The 12,291-nt window shown below is 42.9% G+C and overlaps 1 protein-coding gene across 4 annotated transcripts in view; it reads right to left on the bottom strand.

The window, feature by feature from the left end:
* dph1 (diphthamide biosynthesis 1) overlaps positions 1-12,291 on the bottom strand; it is a 112,045-nt gene that overhangs the window by 21,297 nt on the left and 78,457 nt on the right. For all 4 annotated transcript variants that reach the window (XR_015859421.1, XM_088380725.1, XM_088380724.1 and 1 more), the window contains one exon: positions 2,109-2,230. Coding sequence is in view for 3 of the 4 variants with exons in the window: in XM_088380725.1 (XP_088236851.1) it covers positions 2,109-2,230 (122 nt within the window). In the remaining variant the exon portion in view is untranslated. The remainder of the gene's footprint in view (positions 1-2,108; positions 2,231-12,291) is intronic.

Below are 12,291 nucleotides of genomic sequence, written 5' to 3'. Positions count from 1 at the left end.
GTCAGGTGAGCACATGCACTATTAATGCCGCCCTCAAACGTGAGTGCACGGCACATGTCGGCGAGGACATACGTGTGATGCATCCGAACCTGGTTATGAATTTGCAGAGGCGGCGTCGCCCCGTTACGTTTCGTATTTAGTGGCCTAGATTAGCGTAACGTGGGAGAGGAATGAGAAATGGATCGCTCCACAAGAAGCGAAAGCGGCCGGAGAAGAGAGGGAAGAGGAATTGTTATTAAATTGAGGATGGAGGATGAGCATTTAACGGCACAGCGTTTCATTTCCGTATGATCCCGGTGACTACGAGCGTTACGAAACAACTGCGTGTTGTCAGATAGCTGACAACACAAGTGATTTATGATATCCGTTCTGAGCGGGGGGGAGATGGATTGGGAATTGGGAGTTTGAAAAAGGACTTGAATGCATCATGAGGGGGGAGGGGTCGGAGAAGTGGAGTGGAGTCTGCAATGGAGTTTGCAACCGTCAATTGTTTATGGGCACTCTCAAAAGGTAAAGGGCAAACAATCGATTGGCGCTGGAGTGAGGATGGCAGCCGGCCGGCCGGCTTTTAAGACGCTACAATTAGAGACGCAGTCAATGAGATGGACAGAACTCACTGACCTCATCACTGCGGTTATTGAGGCTGGAAATTGTGGACGTTGACTTAATGATTTCGGGTGATTAACCAAACGCCTCAACGTCAACTTTTTTTTTTTTTTAATATCTACCTTAGGCTCATTATCAAACCTGATGGGGTTAATTACATTGACGGGCACTGATTCTTTATCGTGATGGCCAAATTTTATATATGAAATGATTTTATAAAATTATTTTTATGAGAATATTTTGAAATTATTTTTATGAGAATATTTTTATTATTTATTATGATTATTTTCATAAAATTGTATAAATGTGGATTGTTGATTAAATGTGTTTTTGGAAAGTACAATAAAAATGTCAAAAAAATGTCTGAAACCAGCAGAGGTGTGTGATTGTCTGTATTTCAAGTTCAGCAAGTTTTTGGACTGAAGAAGAACACGAGACTATAGACCTCCTTCAGATGTTAGACTCTTCCGGTTTGCTGTTCTTATTTTTGGTCTTTGATAAGATAAAAATAACTAACTCGGCTCCTCTCTCTGTTTATATTGAGCATTGATTGAAAGGGACGTGTGAACATTTGTCTTAGAGTTCCAAAGCAATCTATTTTCATTTGTTTTGTTTTCACAATCTGGGTCTACAGCTAGAGGAGCTCCATGATGGGAGGGGGGGGATGACAGCGATGTCGAAAAGAAGAACGATGAGTGAAAACATGAAAGTGGAAGACGGGTCGGCCATGAGCCACAATGGCGCTTTTGATCTCTCACAGGTGTCGGTGGTGATGGAGAAAGGTCAAGACAAAATAGGTATTCTTCCTGGCAAGTTTCAAAAATAGCTTTTAATAACCCGACGCATCGCTTGTATTCACTCTGGACGCCGGCTTGAGCAAATAACATCAAACTTGGAAAACCATTTAATATTTGCTTCTGTTGCGTTCTCCACGCACCACCGTGTCCCATCTTGGATGTAAACATAAAGCGGCATCAGTAAAACATCATCTCGCAAGTGGAGCGCATTAAAATTCCGCTGACTAGTTCTGGTATTTGGAAGAAGCGGGGCGATGTAGCAGTAGCGATCGATTTGGGTTTCCTCGCTCGTTCTGTAAAAAAAGACGGCGAGCCGGGGCCGGAGGGGTGAAGGTCCGAGAGAAGGCGGAGGACACCTCTAATGTATGTTCCTCATTGATCCGCTGGGTCAATACTGGCCCATGTCTGGGCTCCGAAAGGTCTGACGAAGCGGAAGGTATCCTGGTACAAATCTACGTTGCGATTGATCAATATTTCGTTCAGTCAACCATCTTGTAGGTCGTCCTGATCGGACGGTTGTTAGCATTGATTGATTGTCTAAAATTGATTCATCTGTGCCTTGAAAGAATAACGGGAAAATGCTGAGCTGTTTTCTAAGGCTGATCGGGTTTTGTTTACGCAAGATTTGGTTAAGAACGTCGAGACAGTTAAGGACTGGAGAGAGAAATCCAACTTTTGGTCAAAAAATGGAAAAAAAAGACTCACCGAGACAGCTGTGCCCGTAGTGCACCATGAAGTCGGCTCCCAAGGCTCGTGCGGTGAAGTCGTCCAGGCAGCAAGCCCCGTACGTCACGTCCCCCATCACGATGGTATCCGCTTCCGTGAACCTGCCGGCGGCGAGCGACGCTAATTAGTGCAGAACCGACGCACATCCCGCTTGCCTGCCAACCGTCGCTCGGATCGATTGTCGCGGCATGTGAGAAGCGGAGAGTTGAATAAGATCAATCGCGTTCGCTTACGAGCGGATAGAAATGACCAAATCGTACGCGACATCAATCAATGGCCGAGTCGCGGCGTATCAGGAAGGTTTTTCGAGCAGGCTGTGCGAGACAATCCGTCTGAGTCCACTCCATCAATTGAGGCCTTTTGGTAGGATTGCAATTTTTATTCATTAACATCCCGTTCGGCCGTTGGAGTCCCGATCAATAAAATGCTTCCTCGCATTAAACTTTAATGTGGACGTTTAAATAGAATTAAATTTGGTGGTGCTCCAGCCAACGTACATGCAATCTGAATTAGCTCCACGTAGGGGTAAGCATAAGAATCGATAAGTTGATCGTTTAGTATTCGGGGTGTGCGATTCTTTCATCATGAGTGCAAACTTCAAATCAACACGTTCAAGAAAATAATAAAAATATAAATAAATAAATAAAATACAGATAAAAATACATAAAAAAGAAAAAAAATAATATTACGTCAAAAATAATACAAATAAAAACAAGTAAAGAAATAAATAAGCATAAGAATCGATAAATTGATCGTTTGGTATTCGGGGTGTGCGATTCTTGCATCATGAGTACAAACTTCAAATCAACATGTTCAAGAAAATAATAAAATACAAATAAATAAATAAAATACAAATAAAATAAAAATTAAAAATACATACAAAAGAAAAAAATAATATTAAGTCAAAAATAATACAAATAAAACAAGAAATAAATAATAATTCAATCAGTTGCCACTTAAATGGATGCAACCTCTGGAAAAATAATACAAATAAAAACAAACAAGAAATAAATAATAATTCAATCATTTGCCACTTAAATGCATGCAACCTCTGCTCATGGATGAAACAGATGACTTGCACTCCCCTCTCGCCATTTTACAACGCAGTTAACTCCCCGACACTAAAGAAACAAGACGTCTGGCATGTTGCTACGTGTAAGCAATTTAGCGTGTAATGAGGCTCTTAGCAAACATATTTATGATACGAATCAACACAACATGTTGCAGTAAAGAGAAAAGTCGACGCAGAGCAACAGGACCATAAATGCACGTGTGTCAGATCATTTGGAACAAAACATGATTATACCGCTGCCGAAGAAGATTTGTTAAGAACAAATGATCCGTCCCCCTATAGAAAAACGACTGCATACTTTCATTGCTCTTTATAGGCAAATAAAATGCTAAGGTGGATCGTAAAGGTTAACGGAAAATGCTTGAGGCCTTGTTCTTGAGATGGCTTGAAATGAAGTCGCCGTTAGCGAGCTTGATTCTGACAGATTTGAGCGAGGTGCGAAAGAGAGATGAGACAAAAGTGGACGAGCGATAAACTGAACAATGTGGAGATACGGACGGACGCTTGATAATAAGCCTCCCGCTGGCCAATCGTTCACTCGCAGTGTTTATCCCCCGCTTTTGCTCCTCACAAGGGGCTTCAGTCAAAGTTTCTATTTAGCGTCCCCCTCCTTTCTCTGATGTAATCTGGTTTGTTGGCTCCCGGGGCTGCTCCTCATCATGGCGGCGTTTTCGCTGCCTATTTTCACTGTCCCTTTTCCACCTAATGACGGCTCTCAAGTCAAGGGCGGTAGCAGCTGAGCCCCGCAACACACACTGAACGACTCTAAATATTTGCCTTGGAAATGGGAATCACTTACCCCGACGATTGTCGAGGTTTCGTCTCTGTTGTGTGCGTCGAGCCGACTGCGGGGGATAATTACGCTCGCCAAACATTCTCGTTCGCTTCCATCTATTGTTCTGACATCTGACTGCTGGCTGTGCGGAAAGTACTCAAATGGTGGCTGGCCATTGAAAATCCACTGAAATGCTTTTCCCGGGGCCATTGCTGTTCCAGGCTTTGTTTGATTCTTCAGTCTTCCTTCTTGAGGAGGTAAAATGCATCCTCGATTGGGTTCAGATATGGTGATTGACTTGGCCAGCCTGAAATTTCCCTTTGTTGTGTTTTTCGATCGTTGCTCAAGCTCGATAGTTCCGATGCACATTTCTGCAAATTGCTAAGAAAATGGTTGTTTGGTCTACAGGATTCAATCTGCTGCGACTATCACGATTTACATGACAGGAGAACGTCGGAAAAATGTACTGACACGGTTTCCTTGGTCAACAATTGATCTCGATTGACTTTTGAAGTCATTGGAGGTTCAGTATCTCGCTCAAGGACATGTCGATAAGAGTTTCAGAAGGTCAGGATCAGAACCTTCGGGTTGGAATCTGACCACTGCATCACATCAGGACTGCATAATCATTTTAGTTTCCAAACTTAGATTAACTCAGACTAGCTCATTGATGCAGTTAGTATTCCAGCAATTTATGGAAACACAATTTGCGCTCTATTCATAAAAAAAAAAAAAAAATGCCCAGATAATCCACTGCCGAGTATGCAGAACAATGCACACGGCGTTTGTATCTAATCAGCCATCCATCTTCCAGATATACCGTTCTCACGTTCTCTCCTATCTCGTCATTAGCATAGCCGGTGTACTAAACTGCCACGGTAATAAACGCTAGGAATTCGATTAAGAGTCCGATACGAGACACGCGATGCCGCTCGGACACGGCGGGGTAATTACCGAGCCACGCTCCGTCCTGCATCCCGACGGGACGGAGACGAGGAGATGGAGTGAAAGACAGCGAGAGATGGAATGGAAAGAGCATCGGTGTTAATCAAATCTCCTTCGTAATACGTCTAACGCAGGAAATACAGCCGGGTCGTTTTTTCGTATACGTTCTAAGGAACAAATTCGATGAAAACGTCATCATCTTTTCCTTATCTCCGATGTCAGACACTTTTCAGTTTTATGTATGGTTTCAGTCATTTCCGAGCCAACCGAAATGTCATTAAGATCTAATTAAGATGTCAGAGAAGCTTGTGAACTGAATAACAGCTCTTCCTAATTAGGTCGTCAGCGTAAGACTCAATACGGATGAGAAACTACCAAACGATCTGAATCTTTGTAATAAACTCCTGGGTTGCAAAAAAAAAAGTCGAGAACGAGGCGGGTGGATTTCATGGATTCACATACGCTCCCACGCAGAAAGATTTTCAGAGTGGAATGTACTGTTCTTCTGTTTTAGCAACAGTTGAAGACATTAATAAGGTTGACAAAAATAGCCACTGGCATGATTATTATTTTACCGTGGCGGGAGATGGAATGATTCTGGAAAGCTCAAACTTGTTGGCGCTGTGGGATGCGTGTCACAGCAGGCGAAAAGAAGAAAAACCGCTCGGGACCAAAACATGGGCACCCAAACGACTTGGCAAAACAATCGGGACACATATTTTTCTTGAAGAGACCGCACCTGAAATGGCAATCAGTAGTGTGGATCTCTGCCAAGGCCAAATAAACAGCGTGGAGCTGTATTTGTGTTTCTTCGGCCATCTGTTTGTTTGCTTGAGCTACTAACTTTCAAGGATTGTTGACCCAGCATGCAAGGCAAGGATAAAATGTCGCCATTTTGGAGTCAAGCGGATAATTGAAATTTCTCCATCTGCAGCTTTATCTGTAGCAGCCGCACAAAGTTTGTTTTTGGCGTGACTCAGTTGAGTCAAATTGGTCAGAACAATGTAAATTTGTGATTCCTGAACGAATCAGTCCAAATTTGAATTGACAACCCTAAAATAAACCTCATTGAAATATTTGGCTATGACGCTAGCTAATATCAGTAATTCAATAACACAATGTAAATAAAAAAAAAAAAAAAACGGTGGTATTGATGCGAGAAAAGCCACTTGGTCATTCCCTCAATGATCTCGTTAAAACGTCTGAATTTCCAGCGTTTCCATTTCAGCATCAACTTGCCCATTGAAATGTAAATCACGGCCAGCGTGCCATTTTCCTTAGAAGCAATTTACTTCACTTTTCGAGCACCGTTTCACTCGTTCAAATTATAGCGGTTGGGAAGAAGACTAAAATCATCATGCCGGTCATTTTCTTGATCTTTTTTTTCTTGATCAAATGACATGTCGAGGGGTTTGTTTACGAGTTTTTGCTAAAAGGTCGATACCGGCGACAATAATGCAGATTGATTTTTTTATGTGACTGTTTCAAATTTATTTACAGTCCACCCCCACAAAAATAATCAATTTTTTTGTTCTCTTTTGTTTGTCTTTCTTGTAAAGTTCATACTATTTTTAATTATTCGACTAATTAATCGGTTATCAGAACCGTATTCAGCCAAACATCGGAATGTGCATCTGCATCAAACCCGATATTGCTGGATGAATACATTTGCAACAGTGTCAATCAAATTTTTTTTTTTAAATCAGTTTGTGTTCTGGAGAGCACACTTCTTAAATTGCGGTCAATACAACAAACGACACGAATTTCTAATTAGGGGATTTGGAATGTGATGTTACAGCGTAATTAGAATGACCTTTGAAGTAATGTTGCAATATAGATCCATTCACAACAACCTCATGTTGTTTTGGCAGCAGCAAAATATTTGCTCAGCGCGTTTACAAAATGAGTCAAAGGCACTTTTGTTGGCTTAGCATGTTCTCCCAGCGGGTGTGCGACTTTCCTCCAGCAGCTCGCTTATACTCCAAACAAATGCAAATTCGAGGATGGTAAATGTTTGAAAAATTGGAAATCCATCTGCCTTTCACTCAAACCACGCTGTGATGGACTCCAGTAGAAGTTAACCAGATGATCGAAAAAAAATCCAACACTGGTCTCCCCGCGAGCAACGAGACAAGCGGGTCAGCGAGAGGCGCGAACGCCGACGCGACTTTGCCGCTGACAGCTCAAATAAGCGTATTCGGTGTATTTGCATAGCGAGTCGCGGGGTAACGCATCCATCCCCCTCGGCTCATCTCTTATTCCATTACATTTTAGGTATCAGTAACCATCAGTCTATTTTGTATCCCAGAGTGGGCTTTTGGCACCGGACCCGAGCAGAAGAGAAAGTGGAGCAGGGTAAAGCCGGCGGAATTTTATCTTGGTGTAATGTAATGTCTCGGTAAAAAAAAACAAAAAAAAAAAAATGGCAGTGCTCCAAAATTTCCAGCAATAACCACGTGATTGAATTTGACATTCACTAAGTCCCATTTACGTTGGCATCAAAATGGCGCCATTAAGAGGGTCGTTATTACGCCGTCTTGCCGCAATGTGTTGTTATGGCCATCGAGGGACACGTACGGTCGGATTGAGCATTAGATTGTGATTTCCGCACTTAGTGACAAGGGCGTAGTCATTTAGGAGACAACAGATGCTAATGGGCTAGGTGCTAAAAGAGTTGATGGACAAAATGAGGAAAAGAGGGAAACTTTTGATGAAGAAAGAAGAAAAGATGGTTTGGGCAGGATAACGCTGATTTAGCAATGTGGAGAATAAATTGAAGTGCTACTTTTACTTTTTGTATCTTGGTTAAAAACTTCACAAAAGAAATGCTGGTGTTTTTTGGGAGGTACTAGAACGCATTAATGAGGTTTCAATTCATTTCAATGGGGAAAACTGCTTTGACATCCAAACAAACCGGGATTCAATTGAACCTACCACTGTATTTGGAGTTTATCACTCGATGTCTAAATTCCAGCGACTGGATATGATTGTTGGCAAATATTTACAAGACGTGTTGACACTTAAATACCGTACTCGCATCTTTGCGTTCACGCTGTGACAACATTATTTATCAAGCCGCAGCCTTTTAAGCCACGTTTCCCGTGACATGAAGGATGATAAATAGCGCTAATGATTATGAAAGCTCTTTCTGGTTGCAATTGATGAGGACACATCCATCTAATTCCTCTTTCACTGATCCCCAAGGCCGATACGCATCATCTGTCACGCTGCCGGTTCGAGTCATTTCGGCCTCTGTTTTTTTTTCCCTCCCTCCTCTTATGTTGCTTGTCACAATTTCCCTGAGCTGCCGTCTATCATCTCATCTATCATTTCATGTTTGCAAACGGCCACTCGGGCTGAATTTTCGCCGAGCCTGATGAAGTTGTCCTTTATTTACGGTTTAACAGTCGGCCGTTTTTTCTCGTTTCTTCGCTCGGTGGCGAGCGTACAGCGTGAAACCATTAATCGAGGTTCTCGGTTGTCTCGCGGAATAATAATCGACCCAAACTTAATCGCGGTGACGACGTGTTTTCGAAGCATGTGCTTAAGTCTAAAACGTTTCGACAGGTGGTGCGGATCATTTCTCATTCATCCGCCATTTCAAGGACACGTGGGACGAGAGGAAACCATCAAGGCCACGCCGAGTCAACTTCACTACCGCCGTTAAGAAAGCAAAATACGTTTATATCATCGCTCCATAAATGAGAATTCTATCGTCTAACCCGGCGGCCATTTTGCTCTCATTACTATTTGCCTCTTCTCATTTGGAAGCCAAGTGGCGCACATTAGGAATAAACAAACAATCGTTTTTTTTTTATTGTCCAAGTTGAACAAGAAGCGATATTTCCTTCTCGGCTAGAATTTACTTTACTGCCATGACAGTTGAGGTAATTTCCACGTGTGAACCGGCGAGAAGATGGTGTATTGTACCGTGTCAGAAGCAATTGAGTTTTCAAGTCTGTTTTGGACAACATGTCCTCCTGGATGAGATGTAATTTGAGCTGAGTGACTACTTTGGTGCACCGTCGGGGTTTTTATCCTCGGGGTCTCGTAGGAACAAAGGTGTCGCTGATTCGTTTAGCACAACGTTGTCCTGACTATGAAGTCGATTTGACCTTGAAGAAAAAAATAAAACCACCGGCGGTCAGGAGCCGGACGTTGAGTTACGGCAAACGAAGACGCTATTTTTGGGGGTGATAAATAACCGAGAATTATTTCGGTATTATATTGTCGAAGTTAGAGAAGAATACTTAATGTGGCAATCGGAAAGGACGTCACTCAAAAAAGCAGACAGCAATTACTGCTTATCCCGCAGCGAGACAAGTTGAACACCGTCTTAAAAATAAAATAAAGCCATTGTTTACAATTTATCCTGCTCACTCAAGCTGACAGAAAATAAATATTTGTCATTTGAGCAGATTCAATGAAACCACTAATTAATCGAGTGTCATTTCGAGATCACTTATTTAACGAGCAGCCATTTTTTTTTTTTACGACGCAACCTTGGCAACGAGAGCAAAGGACGTATTTTTTTGGGGGGGGAAAATTATTGAAAACACTCATCATATCCACGCCAGTAAATCAATACATGGCACGCCGATATTTATTCCCTTTGAGATGTGTGCTGGCAGCCTAGCATAAAAGGCTTTTCTGCCACCATATGAAAGCTCCAACAAGCCCCCCCCCTTCCTAATGGTAGTCTTGACATTTACCCCGGGAGGCAGAATGCTGCCGCAAAAAAACGATTCGAGCCGCTGTCCAGAATACAGATGGATCTATTTTGATGGAACGGAGACGACAATGACGAAGGACCCGCGGATGCCTCGGGGGGGCTGCGTGGGCAGTCCGTACCTTGATTTACCAACACGTTGCTTCTGACAGGTCTTTAACTTTGAGCCGTCGAATACCCGTGTTTGACAGCCGTCTCGACTTGGATGGAGCGAGACGATGGTCCGAATAGTTTAGGAATCGAAATCCCAAATTCGGAGGTTCTGAAAAGTTATTTTGCTAGTGCACTTAACTCAAGCTAGCCCTCAAGGTGCTAACAGAAAACAAGGTCTAGGCCAACGCCGGTCAACGTTATTTCAGTCCAGCCGGGAAAAGTTTTTTTTTTTTTTGCCGTGGTATTGCGTTTTTCTTTCTGCGGTATTTTGCACCTTTCCACTTTTCTTGGCACTTGTATCCCACTGACACTAAAGCATCTCATCTAACAAGGTAGAGAGCGAGAATGGGTTGGATAGAGTAAGAAAGCTGCCAAGCGCGTTTTAACAGCTTGCGGGTCAGATTGAATCCGAGTGGATGAGGGCAAAAGACGGAGATTTGTCAAGCAAATACAAAGTGTAACAAATCTTGGCCTGGAGTCAACGCGTGTTGCTTTTGGCCACAATTTACAATTATGATGAAGATTTGGTGTGACTCCATCAGCTCAGACTCTTTTGCATTTTAAACGCTATTTATAACGGGGCTTTGCGATGGTGACAAATTGCAAAATGTTGCTGAAAGATTGAAAGCCGGGGCTGGAGGACATGTCTGTGTGGGCTTAGTTACACATCTTTCTTTCTTGAGGATCTTTTTTTTTTTTTTCTTCCTGCTCTTGTTTCTATATGAATAAAAATTGGGCAGACAAAACTGACAGATTTTAGCAGGAAGGATCTGAAGGCTTTTTACGTGATATAAAAATAAATGTGTGGGGGATAGCCGCTAATTGCCCTAAAATATAGAAAATGAGAATTCGCCTCTACATAATCGACTGTTACATAATCAATTAACATGAAGTGCCGATTATTCGGAATTGGATGTTGATTAATCACATCCGGAAGCAATTGAGGCAAAATGATTAGCGAGGTTCCAAACGTGCTCGCTTCGAGGTTGTGACCGTGTGATCAACTCATTTGGACCAGGAGCACAAGTAGATGTGTTTGGCTTGAAGCGGACCAGAACTTGGACGAGACATTTTGATGAAGAATCAAATGCCACGGCTGTCCCCAGGATTTGGACATTCATGCAGCTTGCTCGCTATTGTTGTCAGCCGAGCAGCAGGAGCATGTTGGTGGAGGTAGTTTTCAAAGCCATAAGGAGACAGCTGACACCATCAAAAGCTCCAAACCATATGGTGCGGTGACAGCGTATGAATCACCGCCCGTCCGCACGGGCTATCGTTTATCCTGAAAGCTTTTTGTTTACATCTTTGACTGGCACGCACTGTCGAGATCAACAAACACCGAAAAAAAAGTGAAGAATGAAAAGCTGAGGAAAACCCGACATAGAGCGTTTGCAATAAATCATCAAGTTCAATCGGTGGCGGGAGCTTGGCGTACGATTTATCGGTCTGATTTCAGCCATGACAACAATCGTGTTGTTTTAAGTGCATTAACCGCAGCCGCTAGCTTGTCGTCGGTATTAGCTGACAATTCCACAGAAGCTCCTTAGTCTGAGTGCGGCTTAGCCTTTTTTTATTTGCTCTGGCCACTGTGGACCTCTGCCCCATTGATCCAAGAGGTAAGGTGACAAAAGACCGTCTGCTCGCCGGCCATCACCGCCTCAGTCTAGAGATAACCAATCTAGATAACCTACGTCGACAAGACGGTCAATGAATTCTATTCTGGGTGCAGCAGTTTGACTGTATTGTGTGTTTTAACTATCTGCGGTTGCCAATTTGTCCTGAGTAGGAATAAGCTGACCATCCCACAGAAGCTCCTTTACGCTGAAGGCAGCTTAGCCCTTTTTATCGCCACTAGCTGTTGCGGACCTCTGCTCCATTGAGAAGAGTCGAGCTCGTAAGCTGAAGACTGTCTGACCGCCGGGCCAAAACCCAAAAGGTTACGTCACTGGTTTGACAAAAGCGAGAAATGCCAAACCAGACCAACGGGTTTGACAAAGGGGGACAGGTTCGAGGATAATAGACTTAATCATCTTTGTCCTCTTTGGATAATTTACCACCAGAACAGCCCGATTTTTCTCCAGTCCAGACAAAGATCATTTAAAACCGCTAATCCTGCTAGCCAATTAGCTAGCAAAGTGTTACACCTTCCCGAATTCAATATTTCAACGTTAAATGTTTTCAGACTTTGGACCACCTACTTAAAAACTCCTTTTCACGAGGGTCATTCTGACCCCGCTTACCCGATAACGGCTATTATCGTACAGTCTACTTGGAGGACAGACTGAATGGCGAAGGGGGGTCAAAGTTTACCAGCGTTTGCATCTTGTTTAAACACTTATCACGTCACATAAATACTCGCATTGTTAGATCTCAGGGGATGATGACTTTGCTGAAAAAGGACAAAGAATTAGTCTCGTCTTCGGAAGAGATAAAGAACTCCCATCACACTTTACTGACCTGTGGAGGTCTACTAAAACACTCTTGATTA

The sequence above is a fragment of the Syngnathus floridae genome, chromosome 7, assembly GCF_059516105.1.
Source record: "Syngnathus floridae isolate MCC-2025c chromosome 7, RoL_Sflo_1.0, whole genome shotgun sequence".
NCBI classification, from domain to species: Eukaryota; Metazoa; Chordata; class Actinopteri; order Syngnathiformes; family Syngnathidae; genus Syngnathus; species Syngnathus floridae.
This window is presented reverse-complemented; position numbering and strand designations above follow the sequence as displayed.